This window comes from Callionymus lyra, chromosome 10, assembly GCF_982586985.1.
Source record: "Callionymus lyra chromosome 10, fCalLyr1.hap1.1, whole genome shotgun sequence".
In the NCBI taxonomy this organism is placed as follows: domain Eukaryota; kingdom Metazoa; phylum Chordata; class Actinopteri; order Syngnathiformes; family Callionymidae; genus Callionymus; species Callionymus lyra.
This window is the reverse complement of record NC_141827.1, coordinates 21,790,605-21,803,168: the sequence shown is the minus strand read 5'-3', so window position 1 is coordinate 21,803,168 and position 12,564 is coordinate 21,790,605. Positions and strand designations below refer to the sequence as shown.

Sequence of the window (12,564 nt, the reverse complement as noted above, 5' to 3'; positions counted from 1 at the left end):
TCACGATTAAAACACAAAATCAGCGCCGATTCTTATCAATAAGACACAAGTCCGAACACAACCGAGTACAAGTACCGCCTTTGTGTACCTCCAAACAACAGGAAAAAAAAAACAAAAAAAAACAGAGAACAGGGTCAGTCACGTGACCGAAGTGTCGTACTTCAAGATGGAGATCCTGCGAAGTGCTAGCAGTTAGCAACAACTAGCTGTTTACAGTCTCGACAAAATGGCAAAAGATGCTTTTCTGACTTCGAACTGCTGAAGTTTCTCGGATCTTATAGAGGCCGGCGCGGGTTTAGCATCGCCATGAAATCAGATTAACACAGATCCGCCGAGGAACGTCCGATATAAGTGATAGCGAAGAAGAAACTGTCAATGTGTGGATTAGCAAAGTTATCTTAAGAGGAAATCGATATGGCGTTGAGAGAGTTAAAAGTTTGTCTACTAGGGGTAAGTGAACATCGATTTTTCCCTAATACACTGGGTTTAATTCGCATTTCAATCGTACCCTTCTGCTTCTACAATTTGTCATATTTTATTATCTTAATCCGTTTTAATACAACTACACTAGGTTCAGTTTGGACCAAGGATATGTGTAGGTGTCAGTCTTTTATTCAAGAGTTGTTCTCTTTAATCGATAACACGATGGTTCTCGACAGGAAACCAAAGCAACAGGGAATAAAACAATTAATTAATTTCATTTGAGTCTTACTGTGCAGGTTAATACACTAAACTAGTAGTTACATTTGCACAAGTTACCTTTTAAGGTCATGGACAGCTTGGTCTTCAAAATAATAATCATTGTTATGTTATTGAAATGTTTTGTATTCAAAGAAGACAAAAAAAATCACTTCCTCCTAAAAAACATTTTATTTTGTTTGGTGATTGGAATGTGAGTTGTCAACATTTAATTCAAATTTTCTGTCTTTAAATCTCATTTACTTTTTTTTTTTTGTATAGCTAATAGTTGTCTTTCGTTCGTCTTCGCAGGAGACTGGAGTTGGAAAGTCGAGTATTGTGTGGAGATTTGTGGAAGACAGTTTTGATCCAAACATCAACCCAACGATCGGGTGAGTGGATGATGTTCCAACATGGAAAACTTTCAACCCTAGGTCAAGGCTACACGACAGATGCCTCAAACACATTTGTTCAGGGGCCTCCAGATCACCTTGAGATACCCAGAGATAACACAGATCGTTGCAGAACATGAATATATCTTGTGTTAAAAAATGGTGTACAATAGTAATGGGTACATCTAGATATTTATATTAATTGTGAAAATATATATAATTTAAACGATGCGCAAAAACGGTATTGGATGGATCCTTGTTATAATATATTTAAATATGTTGAAATCTTCCAAATTTAATTTCTCAATTCCTATTATCTTTAAATTGGATATAATAAACATATTTTGTTAAAATTTAAAATCAAAATTAAAATTTGCAATTTATAGTTTATCCATGGCAAAGTTTTTTTTTTTACAGTTTTTTTCTTTCCCAATAGGTTTCACTCACTTTATGGTTTCTAACACAGCAGTGGGTAATTAAAATTCCTCAAGGGCCACGTTTTTTACAGTGGCTGTTGTAAGGCGCTAGTGAAAAATAAAGGAGTCAAATTATAAAATCAAGTAATAGAATCAAAAAGCTTTTTATTTTATTGATTATAATATAACTTTTTAAACTGTTTAAGCTTCCCTTTCCCAAATATTTTTTTCTATTCACTTAAATATTTTTAAGAGGGAAATAAATGAATGAATAAATGACAAGTCTTAAAACAAAAAGCCTATAGTCATTTTAAGAACAGTAATAAAAAATTGAAATAAGGACGATATCAAATAGTTATTTTCTATGTGATGCAAATCACATTCTTGTCTTGTCTAACACCAACTTTACCATATTGGGGGATAATGGATCTAATAGTTTGAGGATCACACCTACATTGTAAGAAGAATCACTTTCTCCTAAAAAACAACTATTGTTACCCTTGACCTTCAACCTCTAGTGTTGTGTATATATATTGCTTTTTTTATATTCTACGTTAATTTGCTATTGATTTTTACATTTAAATATGTGATAATAGTTTTGTATTTATCAGAGTTTTTGTGGGTTTTCTTTCAAAGGGCTTCCTTCATGACCAAGACTGTGCAATATCAAAATGAGCTGCACAAGTTCCTCATCTGGGACACAGCAGGACAAGAGCGAGTAAGTTCATCTCCTAATGTTTAAAAAAAACAATTTGATTTTATTTGGGTGGATGCTACATATGCTTCATATTATTGATTCATCACTGGCCTTTTTTATTCCCAAGCAGAGTCCTAAAAATATTTTTATATTCAGTTAGAGGAAACTGATTGCTCCCTGAAACATTTGTGCGATTTTTAAATGATAAATGAACTGCCTTATTCACATGAGAATGAATAGGTTGATATGGTAAATTATATTAAACTGATAAAAGAAGGTTTACTGGTGGCCATTGATGACAAACGAATGGAATTATTATATTCATTACTAAATTTTAGTCCACTGTTGCAAACACAAGGGTTCAATGTCTTTTGAGGTCAAGAAAGATGGTTGAATAATAATGTCCAAGACGGTGAATACAATAGTTGCTCTTCAGTTGAGCTGACAAGAGTGCAGTTCTGCGTGATGTCTGACAGGGGGCAGCATGTCATTTCAAAAGGAAATGATCCCCATCATTTGTTTGGGATCAAACCTCAATCACGTTGGAAAATGTAATATTTAAAATATAATGATTAGATCTTTCGACAATTCCTGCTTATTAAATCCTAAGAAATCAAGTTATTAGTACCAGACATTATGTTTTGAATGACAAAAGACTGAGATTAAGTACAAAGATTTGCCTTTGACACTCATCCTGAACTTCCTTTGTTTGTTTGCTGCTGTCTTTTCTTTTCCGCCGTTGCTGCCTCAAATCTTCCTAATCAATTCCTGCTGTGGTCTTTAGAGAGGTGAGATAAAGCCATGCCTGTCTCCCCCCTCTCCCACCCTCAGGGTCAGAGCTCCTTCAAGGTCCTAAAGGGGGACATCAATACCCTCCAGTTAGAGATAAGAGCAGAGGATGTAACCCGAGTGTCTCAGCCCACCTGCACTTGCTGTTGCCACGTCTTATCTGTGATCGACTGCCACTCACCATCAAACTGATTTGCTTTTAAGTTTCTGTCGGCATTATCTCCTCTTTTGGTCGGCTGTTTCGCATCGTTGAAGTGAGGATTGTCCCGATGCCTTTGGATGTGGACGTGGTCACAACTTTGTGGCTTTGTCAGTAGTACATAGACATTTAAACACGGGTGTTCTGGAAAAACGCTGTTTCAGGGGGAGTGTATTCGGCAAGCTGTCCTGTACATATGGTTAAAGCAGGTCTCCATTTCTGTAAATTCTTAATGGCCTTACCCATTAAAAGCTCCAGGTGTCAAGTTGGTGTACAGGTGACTCGACTTAAGTTCAGTCCATCGTGAAAACTTTAAAGAACAGTCAAGAAAATGTAAACATATTATTGTAACACAATACCCCTACATGCATGTGAAATGAACGATGCACATGTTACAAAATAATGCCAAATGAATCAAAATGTATTTAAAGCAAATTTTTTCACAAGTTGAAAACCTGATCTGAATATACACATCTTGATTTGGCGAAATTCGTTGTGAATTATTTTTCAAGTTTCAATTCTCAATTTCTTGTAATTGTAGTTGGACTTCTTCCTGGACTCTGCTCTTCCTCTTTTTGTTAGGTTTCAGCCAGTGCCTCTTCATTTTCTTCTGTACAACTTTGAAAATAACAACAGTTACACATTGTGCTTCTATTTTCAATTGATTTACTGCATTTAAGCTTCTTCCAAGGAGGTTATGTTATATAACTCAACTATGTTCAGAATGGAAGAGATACTAATGCTTGTTTGAGAACTAGAAAAAAAAAACATTTTTATTGATGAATACATCAATACAGTCCAGTCACTTAGATAAATCAACTCTGTTTACCTGGAATCAGGGTTCAACCCTATTTTTTCAAACATTTATTTATTGATTTTTCCAAAATGTATAATAACACATTTCAAATTAAGAAAATAAATCTGTAAAGAATGGCAATCCACAAACGTTCAATAAAATTGAAAAGAAGACATTTTTTCAAAAGCGTCCAGCTTTTTCTCTTTGAAATAATGTATTTGTTTAAGGGCCAGATAAAAACTAAATCCCATAAGCCATTGCAATACTTCACATTGCTTTGGATTTTTCCAGGACTAGGCTGTGAAAGACATAGTTAACGATGATCTTTCATTTTTAGACAAAATGGAGGTAGCAAGATAAATATTTTCAATACACAATTTATGATTTAGTGTTACATGTGTGTTTCCCATTAATCAAACTGCTGACTTCCACAACCACTTTCCAATTTCTTGATGACATTCGTTCTTATGAATGATGTAATTCATTTCTATTCTTGTTTCATTCGTATATGGATCCATGCATTTTTATTTATTCATGCAATTTATTTAATAACTCATTTTAATTTCTGTATTTATTTTTCGTATTGTTTATATTATTGGCAGCCATTGACGAAGAGACAAACAACCCTATATCATTATACAGCACTGTCCAGAACAATATAGTACTTTCACAATAAAGATATTGTATTTTATTCTCAAATGACACATTTAAGTTATGTCTTTCTGTTGATTTTCTTTGTTACTGCTGCCGTTTTTTACACTTTCTGAAAAAGTAGCAACATTCCACCAGGTCTGTTACAAAGCCACGGTGGTATTTTAAATCCTTTCATGGCTACTTTCCTGACCAGATCCTCAGACTATTAAAATCTATTGAGTTGAGAAACGGCTAGCCAGCAGATTCAAGCAGAGGCGAACTAAGTCCACCTGGAAAGCTCCATGATTTCCACATCTCTAGGACAGATGAGCTCCTCCGAGCCAATAGAGAAATAGAAATTTAAAAAAAAAAGGGACTGACAGGAAAGCTGCGATTTTATTGTACCAGGGTTGTGGTTTGAGGGATGAATCTGTGCGCACCGGGCATCAATGAGGATGATTTCCAAACTGTTATGTGGTCAGACGTCCGGCCCTGCTGGTAGTGCTCGGTGAGTTCAGGCAGCGATGGACCACACAGGACTACCGGTGGTGCAGCCCGCAAACACACAGAACTCCCTCAGTTTCCCTGCCAACTATTCCAAGTTGGATTCTCGTTGGGTGCACTCGCAGCCAGTAACAACTATAATTATATGGAATGTGTGCTTTCCTGAGGTAACAGTGTCACTTGAAGATGGATAATATATTCCATCATATTGTAAGGAAAATAAAATTGGTGGGGAGGAAGGGTCACTGCAAATGGAGGCCCATATTTCAAACACTGGTCATTTAGAAATGCTTTTTAATTTGATAATATATCTCAATAACTTTAGGAGTTCACAACTGGAAGCGATATATTTCGAGAACCGGAAAGCCTTAAAAATCAACCTCGGTTTGAGTAGATAATCTGACCGCAAGAGTGATTCACTCTGCGGTTATCCAAACAAATTGTCTGTGATTTTTCCTACGCTTCATTTTAGGTCTTTTAACATCATCAATTTATCGTCGTCCTGCTCTATTGCCACGGCTCAACATGAGGCTGCAGAAAGCAACTTAAAGTGAACTAGGCCACAGTGCTGGACAAGCCTTATCGGTCCCTGTGAGCGCTTGATGTCGGTATAAATGAATGTGCTACACTTAAATTAACATTTTAACATTCCTTGTTTATTCGTTTTATAAATGTTTTTATCATCAAGCAAACTTTTAATGTATTATTGTTCTTTACATTTTGATGGTTGATCCAATTTAACTACTTTATAGGCATTTTTGTTTGGCATAATAAAAGCAAAGGACTTCATCAGAGTTCTTGCCAGTTAAAGCTCTTTTTATGGTCAGCCCACAATTACCTCACTTAACTATTCTAAATCAGATTAAACCAAATAATTTTGTATGATTTTTGATTTCCCTACTGTTCTGTGTCGAGGCGAATTAAACGGAAAATCCATCATGAGCTCGTAAGTTTCCAAACAATGCTGGTTGGAGCCGTATTTGGCCACCTTTGTCTTTAAAAGATTTAAAGTTTGACTCCTGGAAAGAATATTTGAAAATAAATGGAAGTATAATAGAAGATGCTGCACATGTTGTTTCGATTTGGCCTGGCCCGGGTGATGCAATGGGTTAAAATCGTGTGTAAAGTCATCCGTAAAACTCCGAACTTTAACTATTTTTGACACATTCTGCTCATCTTCCCGCTGATGACTTGCACATGTGTGAGGTCTCGCTGACCCAGCCTGCTGTGTTCGGGATAAAATGAGCCTGTTGGGGAGAATCACAACTGTCTGTGTTTACTTTATGTCCGTGTTTTTCTAGACACTGTTTATAGTTCTGAATGGGATAAATCTCAGTTTCCAGTATCGCGTATTAGGAAATGTATTTTTTGATAAATTAGAAATCTAACCCAAACTTTTTTGTTTCCCACAGTTCAGAGCTCTGGCGCCGATGTACTACAGAGGTTCAGCAGCAGCCATCATTGTTTATGACATTACAAAAGAGGTACACATTTACACATCTGTGATTCACCACTAAAACTTCATTGATCGAAAAAGGAAACACGGAGAATTATGGCTACATTTCTACAATTAATATTTAAAGTATTAAACAATCCTGCTATCAGCTTGGCTATTTTCACAGAAAGAAAGTAGATAAGACAAAGTAAATTTCGATTCCACATACCACAGTACAGTATTGTCTCTATAAGGACAAACATTTGAATATTAATAAAATTCTGTTATTACAAAAGTTTGGTTGATAAAATATGAGTAAAGTCTGAAAGTAACCGGAACATTATTATAAAAATAAATTCAAGATGTATTTTGATTTTATGTAATTAAATTGATGAAATTATAATGTATTTTTCTTGACTGGAAAGTTTAATACGTTGGAGAATATTGGCACCTCTCTGAGCAACATTCAATAATGGCGGTTAAATTTCCTCGACCAGGAGCGTTAAACTCGATCACACAGGGAGACAAAATATTTTAACAGACAAGGTAAAAGGCCAGAAGTATGAGTCCGACTATGATTTGAGGATCCCGACCATTTCTAAGTTTGACCTCCTTTGTCAACGGAAGTCTCTGTCTAATAATCAATTATCTTTTTTTCTTATCTGAAACAGTGGCATCTTAATAGGTCACAATGTCAACATGAACATTAATATACTTTGCTTTTGAGTCAACCATCGAGCGAGCCACATAAAAACAATCCATCATCGATATTCTAGTTTTCCTCAATGTCTCAAATATTGACCTTGTTGTTAGAAAGAGTGATTGCTTTTTCCACTTCACCAGAACAAATCCCTGTGTTGTTCCTTCATCACTGGCAAATAAAGCTGATTCTGATTCTGAAATTAATAAAACGAGGTTATTTAAAGTACATTTATTAACTAACCTGTCTACATTCATCATCAGGAATCCTTCCAGACACTGAAAAATTGGGTGAAAGAACTGCGTCAGCACGGACCTCCAAAAATCGTGGTTGCTATAACTGGTAACAAATGTGATCTGACGGACGCCAGGTGAGTGACTTCGTCGCTCAATTCTTTTTACCTGCAGTACCGAAAACAATTGTTTTTGATAAACAAAATTACTATCTTAATCATTTTTTAAAATCAAGAACTGTTGTATATCATAAAAGAAAGAAAAAAAACCTTGATACCTTGAAAAGGTATCATGACTTTTTGAACTCAAAAGTCTTATATATTCCTCAACATCAATCAATCTCATGTTATTTATTCAAAAGATTTCACTTCCAGAAATCTCCAGAACAATTCAACTCCCTAATTTCCCAATTTATGTGTCGAGAATAGACCATAAAACAGAAAATTGGATGAACTAGTGTTAAATTACTTTTGGTATTTAATTGGTCCCTTTGACGGATTGTGTTTTGGAAAACTTCTGTTAAGTTCTAGAAACACTTAGGGCTAATAAAATGGATTGTTTTTCATGTCTTTTGTAGATCCTTCTATTTAAATGTATTAATTTCATCACACAATTTTTAAGATCAAACACTTTCATTATAAAACACACATTTTCAGTTTTCTTCACTTTTGCCTGTTAACTGTAACAACACCCAACGCTCCACTTTAACTGTTGCATTGGTCTTCAAACTATAATAATGAAACAGGAATTGGATGGATATGAAGTGTGAAATCGAACAATGCGTGCACGTACAGCCATATGAAAATAACGATGAGCTCATGTGTTTCCAGGGAAGTGTTGGAGAAAGACGCCAAAGACTACGCCGACTCCATCCACGCCATCTTTGTAGAAACCAGTGCCAAGAATGCCATTAACGTCAACGAGGTGTTTATAGAGATAAGTGAGTGTTTTTGATTTCAATCCAAATCAGCTGTTCAGGATATAACAGTTATGTCAACTAGGAGTTATATTAAATTATATTACAGTAGCGCTTTTAATCCAGGCAAATGTAAATGTGTGATTGGAGACAAAGCAGATACAAAATAGAGATTTTAGTTGCATCCAAATACAGGCGAAATGTTTTTTTTCTGATGTTGTGAGATGGATGAAAGCATCCAGCTGTTGTACTGATGCCATATCTTAAGACGTACCAGCTTGAAGGTATGAAGTCAATGCTCACTCGCAACATCAGCCTGTCCTCAAGCAAAAACAACAGATGATAGAATTAAAAAAAAAAACAATCGGTGACGTGGGGCCTCATGTACTAAGGGGTCGTTCGCACAAGAAATGCAGAAATGCAGAAAAAAAGGAATTATGAGCTTTTTTTTATAATAGAACAAACTAAATGATCAGCGTCTGATCATTTCAAGTCTACGAGAGTCACAGACGTTCTTGTGAAACAACATCACGTTTGATCAAAGTGAAGCTGCAGAATGATAGCAGCTAAAGTTTCCCTCATGTGATCACGTGATCGAAGCGATCGCCTTGAAAAACACACTGATATAAATACACCATCACATGATTTTTTCATGTCATTTGTAAACAAATGTAATAAATGTTATAAACGTAATAAGAATTTGCGCATGTGTTGCAGCTGCTCCTCACATTCATTTGAAGCTCAGACGATCAGACCATCTTTATCATCGACAATACTCAGTGCTTTTAGTTACTGATTTACAGTTTTATTCTTGTGAAACTCCAATAAAAACCCTGTATGTAAAATATAAACATTTATACTGGAGCTCGTCTGCACTCATTTAAATTTAAGCATGTGATCCATGTTAGAAATGTTTAAATGAACGAATATAAACTGTTGATCCAGTTTAAATTCATGTTTTTATTATTTTTTTCTGATCGCAGAGCTAAAAATCAAGAACTCTGGTTCATATTAATATGATTTAAATATCTAAATGAGGGCGTGGAAAAAGACAAACAAACAGTAGAAGATCCACAAACTTCTTTGTACATGAGGCCCCTGGTTTACCATCTGGATCCACAAGCCTTTTGAAGGATTGGTCTTGAGATGAAGGGGTTTGCAGCGTGAGCTTTCTTGAAAACAGCATTGCCCGAAGGCATTCCTATTGAGCACACTGCAAAAATATAGTACTGTTGAGTTATATGCATGAAATAAATGTTTTCACTTTTTTTTTTACCAACTTCTTTCTTTACAGGTAAACGTATACCTTCAGTAGAGGCATCAGGATCAACTCCAGCTAAAAGTCTTAAGTTGGGAAGGCAGGCATCTGACACCGGCAGGACATGTTGCTGAAAATGACCAGCTCTGTGTGAACTATGAACCTTACTTTCATTTTAGTCGTTTTTAGCTCTGATTTGTAATCAAATTTGATTTCTAACCAAAGTTTATTATATGCACCAGCAACTCTGGTGTATCCAGTGAGGCAGAGAATATAGTTTTAAAACCATAAAGATTTTTGGCAGATTCGAATTAAAATAACTAAGGTCATACACAATGTAATTTTGTGTTAGATATCTGAATCAATGGCACAAAAATACACTATTTATTGTAGTAAAATCTGATTGTCTACTTTTGTTCACTCAGTATCTAATTCAGGATTGATATGATGAACGATATTGAATTAAAAGTTACTTGAAAATTAAATAGCAAAACATGAAGGTAAAAATGTGGGGTTTTTTAAATATTGAATTTTAGTTTAGTCACATTTATTTTATCGTGTTTTGATATCCTTTTTCAAAAATGATGGGGGGAAAAAATAGGGTTTCACTGAAAACTAAAATTATTCTTTGCACATTTAACAAGTTAATATCTAACACAAACCACGTTAGAATCCATGCACTTCAGGTTGATAGTATTTAGTAAAGGTTCAAGTTGGGATTCTTGTTTTACACACTCCTAAAACATTTAGTATTAAGAGAAAACTGACACTTAAAATGTAGAATTATCACATTGAAATCAACACTTTAACGCATGACCCACCATTGAATACTGCAATAGCAAATAATTGATGTACTGTCAAAAAATACTTGTTTTTATTTGAAATCATTCCATTAATGCATTTTATGTATGTTTTTATATTTTAACATTTTTGCCAAAATCCATTTTCAGTGCCTTTATTTCTTTACGAGTTAAATGAGAGTTGCTAATTTGCCGAATTAATTATTTTAACTGTCCCATAAAAATCTGTAAGCACTATTTTTGTCTTTGCAATATTGAAATGACGGCCTGTCTCATGGTAAAAACTGTCAACCCTTTATACGAGCAGGGGCGCACGATTGGACGTGGCACCGCGCTGACATGCTGACCTTCCCATGAACCTCCCTCTCGCTCCTGCTCTCAATTACGGTGTTCGTTTCAGCTCTCTGGTTTTCCTCTCTATTTTCTTTCCATTATAATTCCTGTTGATGACTAGCTCGCAATCTCCAGCTGAGTGCTGGCAATTGTGTTGATTTACTTCCAGGAAGCATCGTAGACCCACAATAAGTGTCCAAAGACGCACATGTCCGTCCTTCATTAATGCAGAATATATATTGCACACAAAGTTAACTCATTTCCCGCCCAACATCGCCTGAAACAAGTTCCTAAGGACGTGATTTATACTTTTATATTTGATGCTCTTTCAAAGGTATTTGAGCATGTATTTGGAGGTCATTTAAAAGGTCAACTGCAAGATATTTCTACCCCTAGTTGTCGAGCATCAGCATTTTTAGAATAGAAAAGAAAAGGTCTGGCTTTTGGGATCCTGCACTTTGACTGACTGACTGTATTAATCAACGCATCACATTGACTATTTTCTGTTATCAATTATGGGTATTATTCATGTTTTTCTAAAACATTTATATGTTGCTGTAGGTCTTGAAGGTTGTTACTGATTTGAAGAATATCGTGCCAATGATTCTGAAGCCATTTTATGTTCACAGTTAACCATTTTTATTGTTTGTGTATTGCAATGATTTTAAGTGCAGATGAATTACTTTTGAAGTTGTTGTTTTTTTTTACCTACTGATGAGCGGGCATGGCAAGAAATAATGTGACGGCTTTATATAAACATGAATCTTAGGCTGGCCCTGGGAATCGTCATCTATCTATAAAGTGTATATTTTAGTCTACAATGTCACCATGTCTGAAGAAGGAGTAGATCCGTTGATTTATTTGATACGATCCTTGTGCACAAAACATCTGTAAACTCTGCAGTAATCTCTTTGTTGTATTGCTTTTGCCTGAAAACACCTACAGTGTATTTAAAAATGTGCGAAAGGGAATTTGTTAATTTGTTTCTAATAAAATATTGACAAACTATAAGCCATTCAAGGTGTTGTGGTTTGTCTCTTGGGGATCGAATGACAATGATGTTTACAGAGTTGGCATCTAGCCTTCCGTCTAAAAATACAAATACGACACTTGATACACAGTTTCAATGACGGGGGGGCGACCCAACCCAAATAGCAGTAAATACTTTTCAAATGCCACAGTGCACATGTTTTGATTCCTTCTGAAGAATATGTGTGTTTTTATGTATTGGTGTCAACAACTTATCGTAGTATTAGACAATACTTAAATTTGTTATATACGTTTTTAAGAAAGGAAAATTGACCAAATACTTAATCTAATTAACTTTGCATTTTATTTTGTTTCAACCATTGGTAGAGAGAACTTAAACGTTATTTTGTGTAACTATAAGAAACTCGAAATGAATCCATTATTTATAATTGATTTATTATTTGCAATATAATCACACATTTAATAGGTGTGTGAAGAGCCGTAAACCTGGCAATACTGCATGTAAGTAAGTAGTTTTTATTTATATAGCGCTTTTCCAGACCAGGGTCACAAAGACAACAATAAAAACAATATTCAATAAAGTATATACTTTAAAGGTCAAGATAAAAATGATAACACAACAGGAGTTCCAGAAAATCAAGGAAAAGCCTGAACAAATAAAAACGTCTTAAGATGTTTCTTAAAGGAGTCGGTAGACTCCATCAAGCTGGTCCTGAACCGTGTGCGAGGACCCATCAGTAGATTCTAATCCACAGACCTCAGAGCCCGAGCTGGGGTGTAAGGCTGGATCAGATC

General features: G+C 35.3%; 1 protein-coding gene across 1 annotated transcript; it reads left to right on the top strand.

Moving 5' to 3' along the window:
* The first annotated feature begins 205 nt into the window (after positions 1-205).
* rab22a (RAB22A, member RAS oncogene family) lies at positions 206-11,790 on the top strand. Its single transcript, XM_087800149.1, has 7 exons — positions 206-450; positions 991-1,070; positions 2,123-2,204; positions 6,517-6,588; positions 7,503-7,609; positions 8,303-8,412; positions 9,683-11,790. The coding sequence occupies exons 1-7, from the start codon at positions 415-417 to the stop codon at positions 9,778-9,780; spliced, it is 585 nt and encodes a 194-aa protein (XP_087656275.1). The 5' UTR covers positions 206-414; the 3' UTR covers positions 9,781-11,790.
* The last annotated feature ends 774 nt before the right edge of the window (positions 11,791-12,564 follow it).